This window comes from Felis catus, chromosome C1 (genome assembly GCF_018350175.1).
Source record: "Felis catus isolate Fca126 chromosome C1, F.catus_Fca126_mat1.0, whole genome shotgun sequence".
Taxonomy (NCBI): Eukaryota; Metazoa; Chordata; class Mammalia; order Carnivora; family Felidae; genus Felis; species Felis catus.
In genome coordinates, this window is record NC_058375.1 from 97098168 (window position 1) to 97115364 (window position 17197).

Sequence of the window (17197 nt, forward strand, 5' to 3'; positions counted from 1 at the left end):
TAGTCCGCCAGGCAAATTATACATTTCATCTATATGCAAAGACCTCTTAGATAAATTAAAGCCACAGGAAAAAAAGTCTTAGCTGCCAATCAAAATGGAGTTTAGTCACAGAAAACACTATTACATGAAAATTTACAACATGTGATAGAAGTAGTACATAAGTATTTCTTTAGAGAATTGAAAAGTGCTATATTAAGAGACAGTGGTCTCAACTACATGCACAAGTGGATCATAAAAAATTTATGAAGAAAATGGAAGGCCATAATATTTATGGAGATACTTGCTTTTAAAGCAACAAACTTTCAGGATGAGCATAGGTCCCTTATGTGGTAAAGAAAAACATTTGTCTTGTACATTTCCTCTACTTACTGCATGACCAATAAATACAGCTACACTTGTTTAAAAAAAAAAACTTAGCAGAAATATGAACTTCTGCCATGTACTAGTGAAAGGCTCTTTTTTTTAACCTGTAGCAATGATAAAATAGATTTATTAGAAAGACACAAACTCAATTATCCTAAAAGTATAAATGCAAAGAAATTTTTAATGGCAAATACAGATGAAAATATAATGGGCTAATATTAATGATCAAGAATATATTCACTAAGGGTTTTCTTGAATCTTTGAGTCTTGTTTCTAAATTAGTTTTCATTCTAGACACTATTTATAGAGGGAAAGGCAATAAGCAAAAGTTTCTCCAGGCATTAAGTGTGAACTTTATGCCTATTAAGACTGATGCAAGATGTTGCAAGACATCTTTTCCTAAGGTTTGGTAAAGGATTTTATTTAACAAGCTCCATTTTCCCCCTACAAGAGCTTGTAATGTTAGTCAACTGATATTCCAACTGTCTCCAAGGGGAAAGGGCACCTTTCAAGATTTTAATTAAAAATAATAAAGTTAAGTGAAACAAATCCTAAATACTGAATAAGCAAATTGAAAGTACAATTAAGCTTAGGGATTCATTTTTAAAGAGTTAAAAATTTGGAGGGGAAAACTAATATGTAGGTTTTTATTATTATTGCTTTATGAATTTGGGATACCTCTTTGAATCATAATCCTACTCCTAACATATATTGGTAATTACAGAATGACTTCTGGGGCAGGGGGAAGACTTTTATCCTTATTTATGAAACCATAAAATCATTCTAGTTACTAAGTTAGGAATATTCATTTATCGGGTCCTCTCCATAAGCACATTTTTAAAATATCCCTCTGCTCCACAAAATACTCAAACTTACAGCCACGTTCTGCAAGTAATCTCAAAGAGTTGGCACAACAGATAATATACCAAAAAGGAAGATCAGCTTAAATTTCAGTTACAACTTCACTGCCATCACTACTTTACAAATCAGAAGACGCCAGATTGCTCCATGCCTCACTCCACCAAACCAAATAATTTCAAGATTTAGAAAAGTTGCAATCATTTGTATCACTAAACTAGGATACAACTTTGAAAGCAGTAATAAACTCAAAACTTGAGCTTTTATATTCATCAGTCTTTAAAGCATGCTATTAAATCTAATACTCACATAGGACATTCAGTTTCCAGATACATGACTAGCTAAATGTTTCTCTCTCCATTCTATTGCAATTCTAACATACAATGAATTTATTAGTACATGATTTTAAACATTTGTATACTCTTTTCACGTGTTTATATTGGAGGCGAGGGTAGAATGTTTTGGAAAAGGAAAATGGGGATTTGCTTTTGATTGTAGGTCTTTGCAGATCCGCTGGTTCCTGAGTGATTATACACAGTGCTGGCTGTCAGGAGACAGTCTCCTTGTTTATTAGTAATGACCAGCTTAGATGACAGATGGCATCTGCTGGATGGCAAGTGGGAGATGGGGAAATCGGATCTTGGAAGACAAGAAAAATTAAAAAAAAAAAAAAAAAAGTTTTTGCTTTAACAACCTTGTTCTTCATGATTATTTTAAAAAGCAAATGTTGCCTGAGAAGAATTCTACTTTGCACAGCCTAGTAAAGCTCTATGAAATTCTTCTGGACAGAAAAACAAAAACAGAGAAAACCTAAATCCACATACTTTTGTGATTAACCCCTCCCCCCTCCAAAATAACAAAAACACCCTCAAAGGCAGGTCCCTTTAAAAACTAGTCTTGATAAACTAGAATTCACCCTAGAATTTATACCCAAGATTTTAAAACACCCCTGCAATAATCACATTACTTTTCATACCATTCTAATTACCTTATTTACAAAGATAACTAAAACCAACATCACTTCCAATTCATAAATGGTTTACACTGAAATGTTTCTCTATTTGTCTTCATCCTTTGTAACAGAGAATACATACATATACATATATATAAGGAATAATACAGATTCTAACTAATCACTGCAGTATTTGCTGATGGTTACTTTTCTATCGGTTTACACAGTGACCTCTATACTTTGCTAATATGCATTTAAACTACACAACAATATTGCACAAAGTAATATTTATATAAGATTTAGCCTATTTCAGAATATTTTAGAGAAAATTCATATTTGATATTTCAAAAGATGCAGCTAAGTTTTCATGGTGACAGACATAATAAAGCAGCATCTTTTTTTTTTTTTTTTTTTTTGCCTATGTTAATGTAAATATTCCAAATCTCACCCTCCAGGAAAAAAATCTCCAAATTGCACTATAACCAGGTAGATACAAGAATCTGGTCTTAGGTGTGGGGAATACTCTTCCTTTAATGAACAAAAGGCCTATTGTATTATTAACTAAGAGAAAGTGAAATGTGTTATCATGTTAACATTCTAAAATAATAGAAAGTTAAGACTACACTAGCTATATGAACTGTGCCTGTTTGAAAAAAAAATTTTTAAATACTCAGGCACTAAGCATTAGGTTACCTGAAACTCTAGGATGAAGTCTAGTGCCATAATCATTATTAGACCGTAGCAACACACAGTAATAGTAAATAAACCCAAGTATTCACCAGTTAAAACTGTGAATCAAAGTGTCTCAACAGATCTTTATCATGAAAAGATTGAAGCCAAGTGACAAAAAAAGTTTTTCCTAAGTTTCATGCACAAAATATGGCAGCCTCATCAGAAAGATTGATATCATTCTCTAGGTTTGATACTCATGATCAGTTTAAGAAGCAAAAGTATCCACACAAAGTGTGAGGATGCTAGGTAGCAGAACGATAGAGTATCATGTCAACATTATCTCTTTTACCCAATTATCTTCCATAGTTACCATGTTTCTAGAAGAGATTAATGAACCATGGATAATGAATGACCAAGGACTATTCATCTTCAGATATTTTTAATTGAAATATCCACTGGGCTTTAAATAACAGATACAAAAAAAAAGACAGTTTGGATCAGAAAGTGCTGTGCTTTCTCTTTTGTTAAGAAACCAGAGAGCCACTGGATTTTCCTTAGAAACTACCTGTTCTTTATGGTTGGAACTTACGTGCCCACGTACAAGATGCAGGAACACTTTCCTGCAACCTATGCCATTTTTACTGTAGAAAATTGAAGGTGTGCCATAAAGACACAAGTACTAAAGCATAAATCTGACCTTCTATCATAAAAACAGCAAATATGGCAAGAGACGAGGCAAGATAAAATTAAGGGAAGTGAATAATTTACCAAATAAGAATCTGTTATTCCAGAGAATTCTCAGTTTGATTTGAAGAAGAGATTGAATTGTTACCTCACACCTTAAAACAGAAAGTAGCAGCAGACCCACTATTACATACTGTACTAACGGGATAAGATACAACTCTTAACTTTGCATAATCTGTGTAAAAAAGATATGCTTGACATTTGTGGAATGTCATTTCTCTTTATAGAATTATAGGCAAGATTTCTCCAATAAAACTTAACTTAAGCCAGTTATAAAACTATAACTTCACATCAAAATTTAAAAAAGTTAAAAAATGTGTTTGAATATGTACATATCACACAGGAGTGCTCGAATGTTCCTGTAGATTGTGTTGCTGGTCAGAGTCCAGTCTACTTTCCACCTTTAAAACTGGAATAGGCGGAGTCATCTGATCTTGCTGTAGATTAAGTTCTGATGAAGGGAAGGACGATGAAGCAGTCGTCAAAAGCTGCATCTCTCTGCATGTCTCTTCAGATTCAGTTTTTACCCTCACACACTGGGAGTCAACTTCTAATTCTCGCTTTCCAGTTAAATCACAGTCCATGTTAGAACCGCTTTCTGTGTTTTGAGTGGCTTCCACAACAGGGTGGTACTGTTTAAGCCTTATATGCCAAGCTAAGCTGCACACTGCTGACACTGTTTTGAACTGATGAATGACATTTCTAGGGATGAAGTAAATATCATTGTCACACAGCTGAATTCTAGCATAACGAATGCCTTCCCGCCTCATTTGGTTTAGTTTAGCTTCATCCACCCACTGTACACACTGCAGAAAAAAGAAAAGTTGCATGAGACTTCAAAATATGTAGTGTAGTAATTCAGTCAAACAAAGTATTAGAATTAGCACAGGAAAACAGTAGTAGGGCCAAATTAAAGGCAGGCAATACTAAGTATCAGACAACTTTCTAAAATTTCCTGTAATGCTTGGGAAACATTTTTCCTCATATTTTACTACCTCTCTGATAACAAAGTACAGGTTCAAGTCAGGATAGCCTAAGGAATCATTCAAACAACTATTTCAAAGTGCAGCTAAGTATCAATAACATACTCTTTGCCACAACTAAGGACAACATTTATATGTTGCCTTTTATAGATGAGGGCACACAGTACTCCAGGGGGTCCTCAGCTGAGACTCTTTACAGCCAGAACTGAGCAGTCCGGACCCTCTGGCCATCCGGGCCAACCAGGTATCCCAAAGATTAAAGGGATCTCAAGCATTCTATTTGGGAAGCTCTGTGTTAATGATTTTTGACACTCTCCACACACAGCTTTTAATAGCACTTGAAATTAAATTTACCATCCCATGTATCCAACTATAAGATCAAATGCAAAATAAACTGGGTACAGATCCTTATTTCTGTTATCTCACTCAAAAGATAATAAAAAAGCAAAGGTTTCACCTGGGAAACTGGAGGTTCATGAAGGTCTAACTGAAGTCTCTGTACAACATCAGTAAAATCCTCAGCATGAAAACAAATCACATCTTTGGTTATGCGAGGCTGGTCACTCCTAAGATTAACAAAATTAAGTTTTAGAAACCCACATCTCATAACGGAAAATGATGACAAATTTCAGTTCCCCTATTCCTGGAAATGCTCCTACTAGCACAGAAATAGACACACAGGAATATACATTTGCTTCTTTAACCAACATTTAAAAAATAAATAAAACACCAATAAAGCTGTTTAAAAAAATGAAAATTAGATTAGTTGTTACAAAAAACAGCAGTGACTAAAAACAGTTTCATTCTAAACTAGTTGCAACTGCATCCTTTCACCACCCTGTAATGTCATCATCAGGATGGAACACGGTGGAGAGAAAACATACCAGCCACATATCTATCACACCTTCCAGTTTTCAAACTGGGGGGGGGGGGGGGGGGGGGGGGGGGGGGAGTGACAGAATGATCTTTAACTTGAAATACTTACTGTCAAGCTGTGATTGAACTATGCTTCCAAAAAAGGTCAAACTCTATAGTAATACTGAAGGCCCTGAAGTTATAAATATGAAAAACAAAACAAAACAGTTTTTAGACAAACTAAATTCCATGCTCTGAGCTTTGGATTCCAACTGAATGTAAAAGGGTACAGCCACTGTGGAAAATAGTATAGCAGTTCCTCCAAAAATTAAAAATAGAATTATCAAATGATCCAGCAATTCCACTTCCGGGGATATACCCAAAAGACTGAAAGCAGAGACATGAAGAGATGTTTTTTCAGAGCAGCCAAAAGGTGGAAGCAACCCAAGTGTCCGCTGATGAGTGAAACCAGATAAACAAAATGTGCCATATACATATAATGTAATACTACTCAGCGTTAAAAAGGAAGGAAATTATGACACATGATATAATATGGATGAACCTTGAAGATATTATGCTAACTAAAATAAGCCAGTCACAAAAGAACTACTGTGTGATTCCACTTATACGAGGTATTTAAAGTAGTCAAATTCATAGAAACAGTAAGTACAATGAAGGCTACCAGGAGCTGGGGACAGAGGAGAAAAGGGGTTAAGGTTTACTGGTTTCAGAGTTACAGTTTTGCAAGACAAAAAAGCTCTCAAAATCTGCTTTGCAACAATGTAAATATACTTAACACCACTGAAATGTACACTTAAAATGGCAAAGATTTTTCATTTTAATTTCATGTTATGGGTATTTTACCACAATTTCTAAAAAAAAATTAGTCCCCAAACTTTTAAATGGAGTCCACATTTTCTCAGACAGCATTAACCAACCTTATAGCTGAGTTTCATTAACTTACCATTCACCAAACTGTACAGCTTTCAAAACCCCAACAGCAGCCGTACTCTGCCAGTCAAACCCCTGACCTACATGGTCAGCATGAGCTCTTGTCCTATCTTCAAAGAGGACTTCACGGGGTTCACTGGTCCGAGGTAGGTACTGGAGATTTTTAATTTCATTCATTGATCTGGAGTTGATTTGGTTGTGAAGTAAAGGGGGGAGGGGAGGAAACTATTAATAGCAGTAAGGTGAAAAAGTCTGCTAAAATATCAAATTTTAAATAAGATCAGAACTGATAAGGGTTCCATGATTTTGATCATTAACATTTAACACACTATACCGTAATGCTCAATGTCATTACCTTCTTCTCTTGGGATGTCATGATAATGCAGAGGCTATATTTTTTATTTGGCTCAAATGTAGTGTTACAATTTACAAAATTTAGTTTTCAAGCAATAGGAAACACAATTCAAAGTTCAAGGCTGTATGTTTCTTCACCCTCAGTCATCTTAATTCTCAAAACAGACTTGATTCAAGATGGAAAACTGAGCATGTACATGATCTCCTTCCACATTAAAATGAAAGTAAAAGGCTTCAAACTAATATGGTAGGGGTGGGAGAGAGGAGATGGGCGAATGGATAAGAATACAGATGAAACAGGGGCGCCTGGGTGGCGCAGTCGGTTAAGCGTCCGACTTCAGCCAGGTCACGATCTCGCGGTCTGTGAGTTCGAGCCCCGCGTCGGGCTCTGGGCTGATGGCTCAGAGCCTGGAGCCTGTTTCCGATTCTGTGTCTCCCTCTCTCTCTGCCCCTCCCCCGTTCATGCTCTGTCTCTCTCTGTCCCAAAAATAAATAAACGTTGAAAAAAAAAAATTTTAAAAAAGAATACAGATGAAACATAACTGGCTGTGAGTTGATAACTGCTGACATTGACTACATGAGACTTTAGTATATTATCTTCTGCTTTTTCATGTGCTCAAGAATTTCTAAATATAATAATCTAAAGGTGATAGTAAAGGAATGAATAAGAACCAACAAAGGAAATGAATTAGTGCATGAACAATATCAACAAATTTCTGGAAGATGGAAAATGATTAAAAGTGTCTAGTAAAACTGAGCAGAGAAAGCCACAGGCCTGGAATACACTAGAAGGGAATAGCAACTAAAAAGGCAGCTGGCCTGCCCAAAAGACCTTGAAGACTAATAGGTGCAAAAAAGAAAAAAAAAAAAAAAAAAAAAGCCCATTATCATGATGTTGACAGACAGAAACGTAGTAAGGCTGAGAAAGGGGGAATTAAAGTGAAATTCTGCACATAAACCAGTCACCCACCACCCCTGTGAGTAGAAATGAGGTCAGGCATCTACCCCCATGCTATGGTTGATCCACTCAGCATCCATCTATCCTATTTATTTCCCTGACAGAACTCTGATTCTCATTAGGTATCTGCCCCTGCCCCATAAAGTGACCTCATTTACAAGTTTCAAAGGTAGATCCTGATGAATCCTGACAAACTGTGGCAAACGCATTCCCCTTGCCAGTAACTGATTTAAAAATGGACACAAACACACATGAAAAGATGCTCAACGTCGCTCCTCATCAGGGAAATACAAATCAAAACCACACTCAGATATCACCTCACGCCAGTCAGAGTGGCCAAAATGAACAAATCAGGAGACTATAGATGCTGGAGAGGATGTGGAGAAACAGGAACCCTCTTGCACTGTTGGTGGGAATGCAAATTGGTGCAGCTGCTCTGGAAAGCAGTGTGGAGGTTCCTCAAAAAATTAAAAATAGACCTACCCTATGACCCAGCAGTAGCACTGCTAGGGATTTCCCCAAGGGATACAGGAGTACTGATGCATAGGGGCACTTGTACCCCAATGTTTATAGCAGCACTCTCAACAATAGCCAAATTATGGAAAGAGCCTAAATGTCCATCAACTGATGAATGGATAAAGAAATTGTGGTTTATATACACAATGGAGTACTACGTGGCAATGTGAAAGAATGAAATATGGCCCTTTGTAGCAACATGGATGGAAGTGGAGAGTGTGATGCTAAGTGAAATCAGCCATACAGAGAAAGACAGATACCATATGTTTTCACTCTTATGTGGATACTGAGAAACTTAACAGAAACCCATGGGGGAGGGAAAGGAAAAAAAAAAAAAAAAAAAAAGAGGTTAGAGCAGGAGAGAGCCAAAGCATAAGAGACTCTTAAAAACTGAGAACAAACTGAAGGTTGATGGGGGGTGGGAGGGAGGGCAGGGTGGGTGATGGGCATTGAGGAGGGCAACTGTTGGGATGAGCACTGGGTGTTGTATGGAAACCAATTTGACAATAAATTCCATATATTGAAAAAAAAAATGGACACAAACTGACTCTGGCCAGCAGTAAGAGAGGAAATTTGCTAAGGAGACTTCTGGGAAGTTTCCTAGCTTGTATGACAGAAGAAAAGATGCTTTTTTTCTTCTATTGCATATAACTAGATCCATATGTGATACCTAGACCACAATAATCATCCAGCAACCATAAAGAAAGCCACTGTGAGTACAAAGCCCAGGCAAAGAATATGACAGCAGAGAAAAAGAGCCAATTCCTTGATGAAAGTACTGAATCACTGACCATATATATATATTTGGTGCCAAGAGCCAAGCTCTCTAGACTTCTTAATACATAAGATAATATTTTATGAACCAGTTTGAATCAAATTTTTGCTGCTTGTAGCCAAAAGCATCCTGATAAACTTTCAGAAAAACAGAAACAAAAAAACCCTTCATGTTCTCTAAACACACTAAACTTACCACATTCACAGAACTAATGTAATCCTCTGACATGCGGCCACACCCTTTCATGTCCAATTCTATGCCTATCAACTCTAAAGTGAAGCCTACCTAGTGATAAGCCTCACTGAAGTATAAATAGAACGTCCGGTAAGCCCAATGCTTTATTTCTAAATATGAATGTGTCAACCACAAATCACCAAATATGTGAAGACAGCCTGTAGCAGCCTGACAAAGACCAAAATAAACAATGCTAAAATGTAAGAATTCCAAAGAAAAAAGTCGAGTGAATGTCCCCAAATCAAAAGCAAACAGATAATAAGAAATATGAGGATAATCAAACTGGGAGATCTGTTACTCCGTCAACAGTAGTTTCAGAAAGAAATAACAGAAAATGAAGAGATTGCCAAAGCAGTTAAGCAAGAAAAATTCCCAGAAATGAAAGGAGAATCTTTCTAGGACCTATCAAATCACAAGAAAGATTAAATATAATAATAAGAATGAAAGACCCAAAGATGTATCATTGTGAAATTAAGCTTTCAGAGAGGAAAATAGGTTACCTATAAAAAAAAAATTACATTGGCATTAAGACTTCTCATAAACAATATTAGATACCAGAAAACACTGTGGTAAGCTACAAGTTTTGAGGGAAAATACATCCTCTGGAATCCAGTTAAGCTATCAATCCTATTTCATGAGAAAAAAAGGAATTTTCAGACATATTATGACTCAGCATATTTCTGAGAATATTCCTTTTCTTCCTTTTCTTAGAATGTTACTTGAGAATGTGCTAAATCAAAAGAAGGAAATAAACCCAAGAAGACAACTGTAGGTTAGTACAGAAATGCATTAAGTGGGAGGTCCTACGTTGATAACTGTGAAAAAAGCTTTTCGCATTGAAGAGAACACAGAGCTCCAAAAGATTTCCAGGTAAAAAAGTTATGTGTTAGAGCATACAGTATGATTAAAGTTTTGGATTCTTGAGGATATGATAAAAGCACAGAAAGCAAGGTAACTATCAACATTCTCAAAAAAACAAAAAACAAAAACAACTATATAAAAAAAAAAAAAAAACCACAGCCAAAGTCAAAGCCATAGAGAAAGGGTGATTCTAGAAGAAAGAAATGTATTTGGAGCAAAAAAGAGAATAGAAGATATTAGGGATATGGTCAAGAAAAGTGTATGTCCCCCTTCACAAGAGGGGCAATCAGAAACTGCAGGGAAAACAGATTAAAAAACAAAACAAAAAAAAAAAAAAGACAAAAAAAAAAGCACAGTCCAAACATGAAACTATTTAAAATGTAGCATGATTTTCAGTATCTAGGTGAAATATCGGAAAGATTCTTTTCTTTATTACCCCTTTGAGTAATAAGTAACATTGGAACTTTAGAATGTAACTTTTTAGCCTATTGGTTGGGTCTGCATAAACTTACCTTCCCATAATATAAATGGCATTTACTGGTTTTCAAATCCTAGAATACACCTATTGATAAAGCATATAAAACCTAATTATGGCTTTAAAGCACAATATGAATTAACCTCAACAATGCATAAGCACAGCTGACAAAAAGTAGAAAGGAGGAGGAAGAAAGTAGAGAGTCATTTAACTATTGGGAGACAAAGTGAAGGGAAGGAGTCCTAATCTATCATACCAAGAAATTGGCAAATTTCCTGCCAAAGTCTTAAAACAAAAGACATTAAAAACAGAAATGGTTTTTGCCTCTGGTAAAAAGGTATCTGCATCTGGAGGGAAAGGTGGCCAGGATTTTTCATTACAAACCCTACCGTACTATTTGATTTTTTAAAACCCTGTGCATGTATTTCCTCAAAGTCCATAAATTCAAAGGCCATCTTCATTAGCAGTGCCCTTGATCACCCGACACTTCTCACAGTGATTTCACTATTTTCAGCAATAGAGCATTCTCATTAACACAAAAAGATGACCTTAGCGTTTTAAGTTCTGATTTATTCACTCTAGTTCAAAGTGCCTTTGGATACTTTGCTTAAGAATATTTAACCCCAATAAAAATAAAATTTGATAGCGCCTCATATTAGTGGAGAAAAAACAAATTATTAAGCAAATGATGTTGGTACAGGTGCCTAACTACTTGGAAAAATTGATCAATTTCTCCCTCTGTCCTGAAATCAATACCATGTAAATAAAACATGTAAATACTGAAATCACAAAAGTACTAGGAGAAAATATAGATGAATATTTTATAATAATGAGAAAAGGCATTTCTAAGCCTGCCAGTAGGATAGAAACCTCAGAGGAAAAGACAGATCTGACAATATATAAAAATCTCTGTAAGGAAAAATAAATGGGAGGGTTGGGGGTGGGGGAGGGGTTGAGTAAAGCTAAAACTGAAGCTAAAGAAGAATGAGGAAAATGTGCAACATTAAAAAAAATAGTTACTAGTCCTATAGAGAATTTTAAATAAAAAACAGCCTAGTAGAAATATGGGTAAAATGAAAAAGGAATCACAAAAGAAACACAAACCCTCAAAGAAAAACTAATTAAAATGAGACATTTCTGCCCAATCAGATCAACAAAATTAAAAAAAATGTTAATGGGGCACCTGGGTGGCTCAGTCAGTTAAGTGTCCAACTTCAGTTCAGGTCATGATCTCACGGTCTGTGAGTTTGAGCCCCGCGTCAGGCTCTGTGCTGACAGCTCAGAGCCTGGAGCCTGTTTTGGATTCTGTGTCTCCCTACCAATCAGCCATACATGTAGTCAGCCAACAAGCCAGCCAGCAGGTACCCCACAATCAGTGATGTGTTATACATTTCCAAACAACCGGTTTGGGGGGAAGATGGCTGACTGTAGCTGATTTGCTTATTTCTGTGGTATAAATACTCCCAACATGGCCAATTTCAAGCAACTAATGTGACCTCATTCTATGTGGAACAGGGAGGCTAATAATGGCCCTGTGAGCTGGCTCCAGCATACCACTGTCATGTTTGTCAAAAAATTTACACTAAAAAAGAACTGGTTAAATAAATCCTGACACAACCACTCAGTGAGAACAAAGTAGTCATTTAGAAATGATAATATAAGTGCATCTAATAGAACACATAAACTTAAGGGATTAAAAAAACCAAGTTTAAAAGTAAACATCACATAAAGAATAAGCTCATTTGTGTATAAAGTTTATGAGTATAACACAAACTAAAATCTGAAAGGCTGATATGCCTCAATGGGTGGGATTATGGGTATATTTTGCCTTTGTTTTACTATTACCTGATTTTTCTAAAAGTTTATAATAATCAAGAAACAAACAGTGGTCGCTTCCTTTTTGGAAAGATCACAGTACTGTATACATACAGTACTTAAGAATTTAGAATTTCAAGACTCATCATCATGATGTACAAAACCTGCTGTGGTCTAGCAACGTGCAGAAGTTTTAGTTTACTCCACCATTTCATCACCTTGCATTCACATATAGTTTTATTTTTTTTTTTTTTAATTTTTTTTTTTTCAACGTTTATTTATTTTTGGGACAGAGAGAGACAGAGCATGAACGGGGGAGGGGCAGAGAGAGAGGGAGACACAGAATCGGAAACAGGCTCCAGGCTCTGAGCCATCAGCCCAGAGCCTGACGCGGGGCTCGAACTCACGGACCGTGAGATCGTGACCTGGCTGAAGTCGGACGCTTAACCGACTGCGCCACCCAGGCGCCCCAATTCACATATAGTTTTTACAAAGTACTTTTGCACAGTATCTCAAGTACCTAAGGTTATTCCATACTTAGCTTTAGCATCATTCCCCTGGGAGCTTTAAGGTAAGGTCTACACTAGTCTATTAAAATGCACTTCTGGGTACTTATCTGGGGTTGCTATTTCCATAGTCGAAACAAATATGAATCATTTTCAGTCTCATTAGATTTGTCACAGTACCAGAATAAGTTAATCTACATTTGTTTTAAGTGTCTGAAACACAAAATATGTTAGCCCAGTATGAATTACTATAGGAGATATACATTACTGGTTTCATTCAGCAAAGACTGATCACCTGCTCATGTGCCATGGAGATTGAGAAGAATAAAACACAGTCACTGTCCTCAGAGCTCAAAATTTAGTAAAAACCAAAAACATGTAAACAGATCATTAATGAAGAATGATGTGTGAGCACAGAGAAGGGAACAATTAATTGTCTATGCTTCACAAAGGAAGTGACATCTAAGTTTAGTTTTGAAAACTTATTAAGCGCCTGTCAGGGAGAAAGGAAAATGGGGGAGAAGCCATTCCAAATAAAAAGAACAGTGCAAAAGCACAGAGTTGTCAAAGACCATGGTTTGAAAAGTGAACTCTGCATGGCTGGAGTAACTATAAACTGATCTAGCTAGAAGAACTTTTGGGGCCAGATTATGAAAGATCCTTGTAGACCACACAAAGAAGTTTGGACTTTCACCTTGTAGGCAGTTAGGACCCAGGTTTTAAGAAACAGGCAAAAATTAGAGTTGTTTTTTTAGAAAGATGCCTCACTCTGGTGACTAATGAGAAGGCTAGACTAAGAAACTGACCACTAAAGATTTATTTAAGATAGCTCTTAAAATGGTTTTCAAACTGTGTTCAGGTCTCAATCATTTTTATTAGCAACCAAATTTTTAAAAAGTGCTTTTGCTTATTTGGGAAAAATAAATGTTTACCGTCGTCTTTTGAAGGGTGACTTTGGCATATCTGCTGTAGGGATCATCTGCTCTCCTGGCCTAACCCACATGATAGGCCCATCATCACTCTGGGACCTACACTGGAGTCGGAGGCTGGAAAGTGTACCCCAGGGCAAAGTCATCTAGAAGTCAGATAAATGAGTCACGTTAAAAAAATCTTTTTGACTATTTACAAGTTAATCCCACTACCACCCAAAATAAAGCTCTAGGAAGTTGATTTTGTATATGAATAAATGCTATATTAGATAGTAATTTATATGTAAAAAAGAATCATTGAAGTTAATTATTCTGAACCAATTTTTTAAACATTCCTATTCAAAACACTGGATAAAATGTAATTTTACTAGACAAAATTAACTTAACATTTTTTTCACAGAAAGTGTCCACTTAAATAATGATCAGAACTCTAACAATTGGAATTAACACTCACTTTCAGAAATGGTGATTCTTCTAACATATCAAGGAACTCTGGGAAATAATCACCAACTTCTTCATCTACTGCTCCAACAAGACTTATCTGCCGCATGGGACCTGCTCGGTAGGTGCCACAGCAGTATGTCCTGTTGACCTGAGATAAAACGAAAGAGGGAGGATAAAGGACTGAAGTACACTATAATATAATTAAAGAATTATAAAACAGTATTGTTTCCAATGTTACTATTTCTTTTACATACTATGAACTCAACAGTCTATACCTTGGATAAAGCCCATAGTTACAGAAAGACGCTCTCGCACACTGACAAACACATTAATATGGTAAGTGCCACAAACAGAAATTTCAAAGAGCAAGTTAGTCTATGATCCCAACATCTCAAAGAAACATTGAAGACATTAAGATACACTTAAACTTCTCTGAGAATGATTTTTTATACTTTGAAAACACTCTAAACTGATGTTTATTTTGGAAAAAAAAAAATGGCAAATAAAAAGTAAAACTGGCAGGGCAGAGAAAATTAAAAAAAAAAAAAAAAAAGAGAGAGACCACGGTCAGATTAATCTTCCATCCATATCCATTTTGTATTCCCTAGTGAAAACCTTCATATCTGGCAAGATACCAGGCTGTTATCAAACCCAATCTCCCTCCCAGTTACTTGCATGTAAGATCCTCTACCCTAGGCAAACTGATCTTTTTGTCTACCCAACTTATGCCAAACTTACTTCTACCTACAATGATTTTTCTCTTAAATATGCCCTACTTGGAATGTCCTCTTTTCTGTCAACCCAAATCTTGTCTTTCAAAGATCAGTTCTTTTTTTCTGGAAGCCTTCCTGATCACCCTTCATGATCTTTTCCTTTTCTGAAACACAGAGACATTTTCTTTACATCAACTCTCTAGTGAATTTAGGGCATATTTTATACCAATTTGCAGCCCAGAGAATCCAAGCATTCAAATGGAATCTACTAGTACACCTGAAACTAGTATTACACTGTATGATAACTAATTGGAATTTAAACTTAAAAAAAATTTTTAACGGAATCTACCAATTGATTCGATACAATCTGATATTCTTCTATGTCACTTCTTGTATTTTCTTAGGCAGAGAGAGAGGAAGACACAGAATCCAAAGCAGGCTCCAGGCTCTGACCTGTCAGCACAGAGCCCAGTGTGGGGCTCGAACCCACTAACTATGAGATCATGACCTGAGGTGAAACCAAGTCAGACACTTAACCGACTAAGGCCACCCAGGTGCCCCTTCCCACCTCCAATTTAAAATGAATGTTTCTCAGGGCACCTAGGTGGCTCAGTTGGTTAAGTGTCCAACCTGGTTTCAGCTCAGGTCATGATCTCACAGTTCATGGATTCGAGCCCACTAATAGTGCAGAGCCTGCTTGGGATTCTCTCTCTCTGCCCCTTCCCTGCACCCTCTCTCTCAAAATAAACAAACTTAAAAATAAACAAAGAAATAAATAAGTAAAATGTTTCTCAAGGATAAAGACAGATCCATGCATACAAATGACTAAACGAAAAATGTTGAATTCTAAGCAGAATTTCCACCTTGGATCAGTAACCAAACATTCACTATCTTAGTTATGGTGCAGATTAGATTGAAAGGCCTAATATACAGTTGTACCTTTATAAGGCAGGTCACTATTCAACATTAAAAAAAAAAACTAAGAATCAATTGGGATTGTTTTAAATATCCTTTTGCCTCAATACAAGGCATAAATGACCATCCAGTTTTTTTTTTTTTTTTTTTTTTTTACTTTTTTAATGTTTGTTTATTTTTGAGAGAGACAGTGTGAGTGGGGGAGGGGCAGAGAGCGAGGGAGACACAGATTTGAAGCAGGTTCCAGACTCTGAGCTGTCAGCACAGAATCCAACATGGGGCTCGAACCCTTGTACTGTGAGATCATGACCTGAGCTGAATCGGATGCTCAACCAACTGAGCCACCCAGGCGCCCCAGACCATCTAGCATTTTTTACACAGTTCTTTACTATTAGTTCTTTAGCAACATTTTCAGAACCCACTATTTTTTTCTGTAGACAATTTAATAGCACCCCTATACATACACAATACAAACAACAACAACAAAAAAGGGCTTAGATCCTATTCTCAAATATCAGGGATTTCTTAACTCCTTACAAATCTTTCCGAAAATCACCTTATATGATCATTAAGCAGCAACTGCCCAGGACAAAATTACTTTCCATATGTATTTGTATGAGTTACCTTCCCATCATTTGTATGAATGATCATCATGCTATGAAAAGTCAGAGGGGGCAGATTGGGAAAGAAGATGATCACGGGATGCAGATAAAGGAGAAGTAGGGAAGCTTTCTAAGCATTATTCTAACTTTTCTTAGCCAAGCACCCTAAAACAACTAACGGAGATTTACTAACCTTCAGTACCAGTTCTAGGAATCGCATGCTTTCAGGAGTAATAAATATCAGTCTCCCTACAACACCCCCACCAACTATTCCCAATTATCAGAAATTCCTTTACCAAGAAAGGCTTTCAAATATACAGAATAGGGGCATTTTATGTTAAGAACTACGCTAAAGACACATTACAATTTAAAGCTTACAGAACTCAAGACTAATCCTGAAAAAGCACACTGCTATGTGCCACTTTTGCTAGCTTGGAGATTATGCAACTCTTAATGCATTATTAATTGAAGGAATTCACATTACACACAAAGTAAGACTGAATATTTTTATATCACAGTGTTTGAAGTTTACCTAATTTAATCCCATTAAATCAATAGCAATGAACTTGAAGACAACTTAAAATGCAAACACCTAGGATAATTAATATGTGACATGAATAAATATAAGCATCCTTTCCTATTTGGAAATAGGGATTTGAATTATTTTTTATATAAAAAATGTAGTATTATAAACTTATAATTTATCCTGTGGCTAGAAAGGA

At 36.2% G+C, this 17197-nt stretch overlaps 1 protein-coding gene across 1 annotated transcript in view; it reads right to left on the reverse strand.

Moving 5' to 3' along the window:
* Positions 1 to 3267: 3267 nt before the first annotated feature.
* RSBN1 (round spermatid basic protein 1) overlaps positions 3268 to 17197 on the reverse strand; it is a 44070-nt gene continuing 30140 nt past the window's right edge. Inside the window, exons 3-7 of the mRNA XM_023259005.2 lie at positions 14256 to 14393; positions 13805 to 13947; positions 6392 to 6559; positions 5030 to 5138; positions 3268 to 4395 (exon numbers count right to left, since the gene is read on the reverse strand). Of these exons, the coding sequence (XP_023114773.1) occupies positions 3925 to 4395; positions 5030 to 5138; positions 6392 to 6559; positions 13805 to 13947; positions 14256 to 14393 (1029 nt within the window). The 3' untranslated portion in view covers positions 3268 to 3924. The remainder of the gene's footprint in view (positions 4396 to 5029; positions 5139 to 6391; positions 6560 to 13804; positions 13948 to 14255; positions 14394 to 17197) is intronic.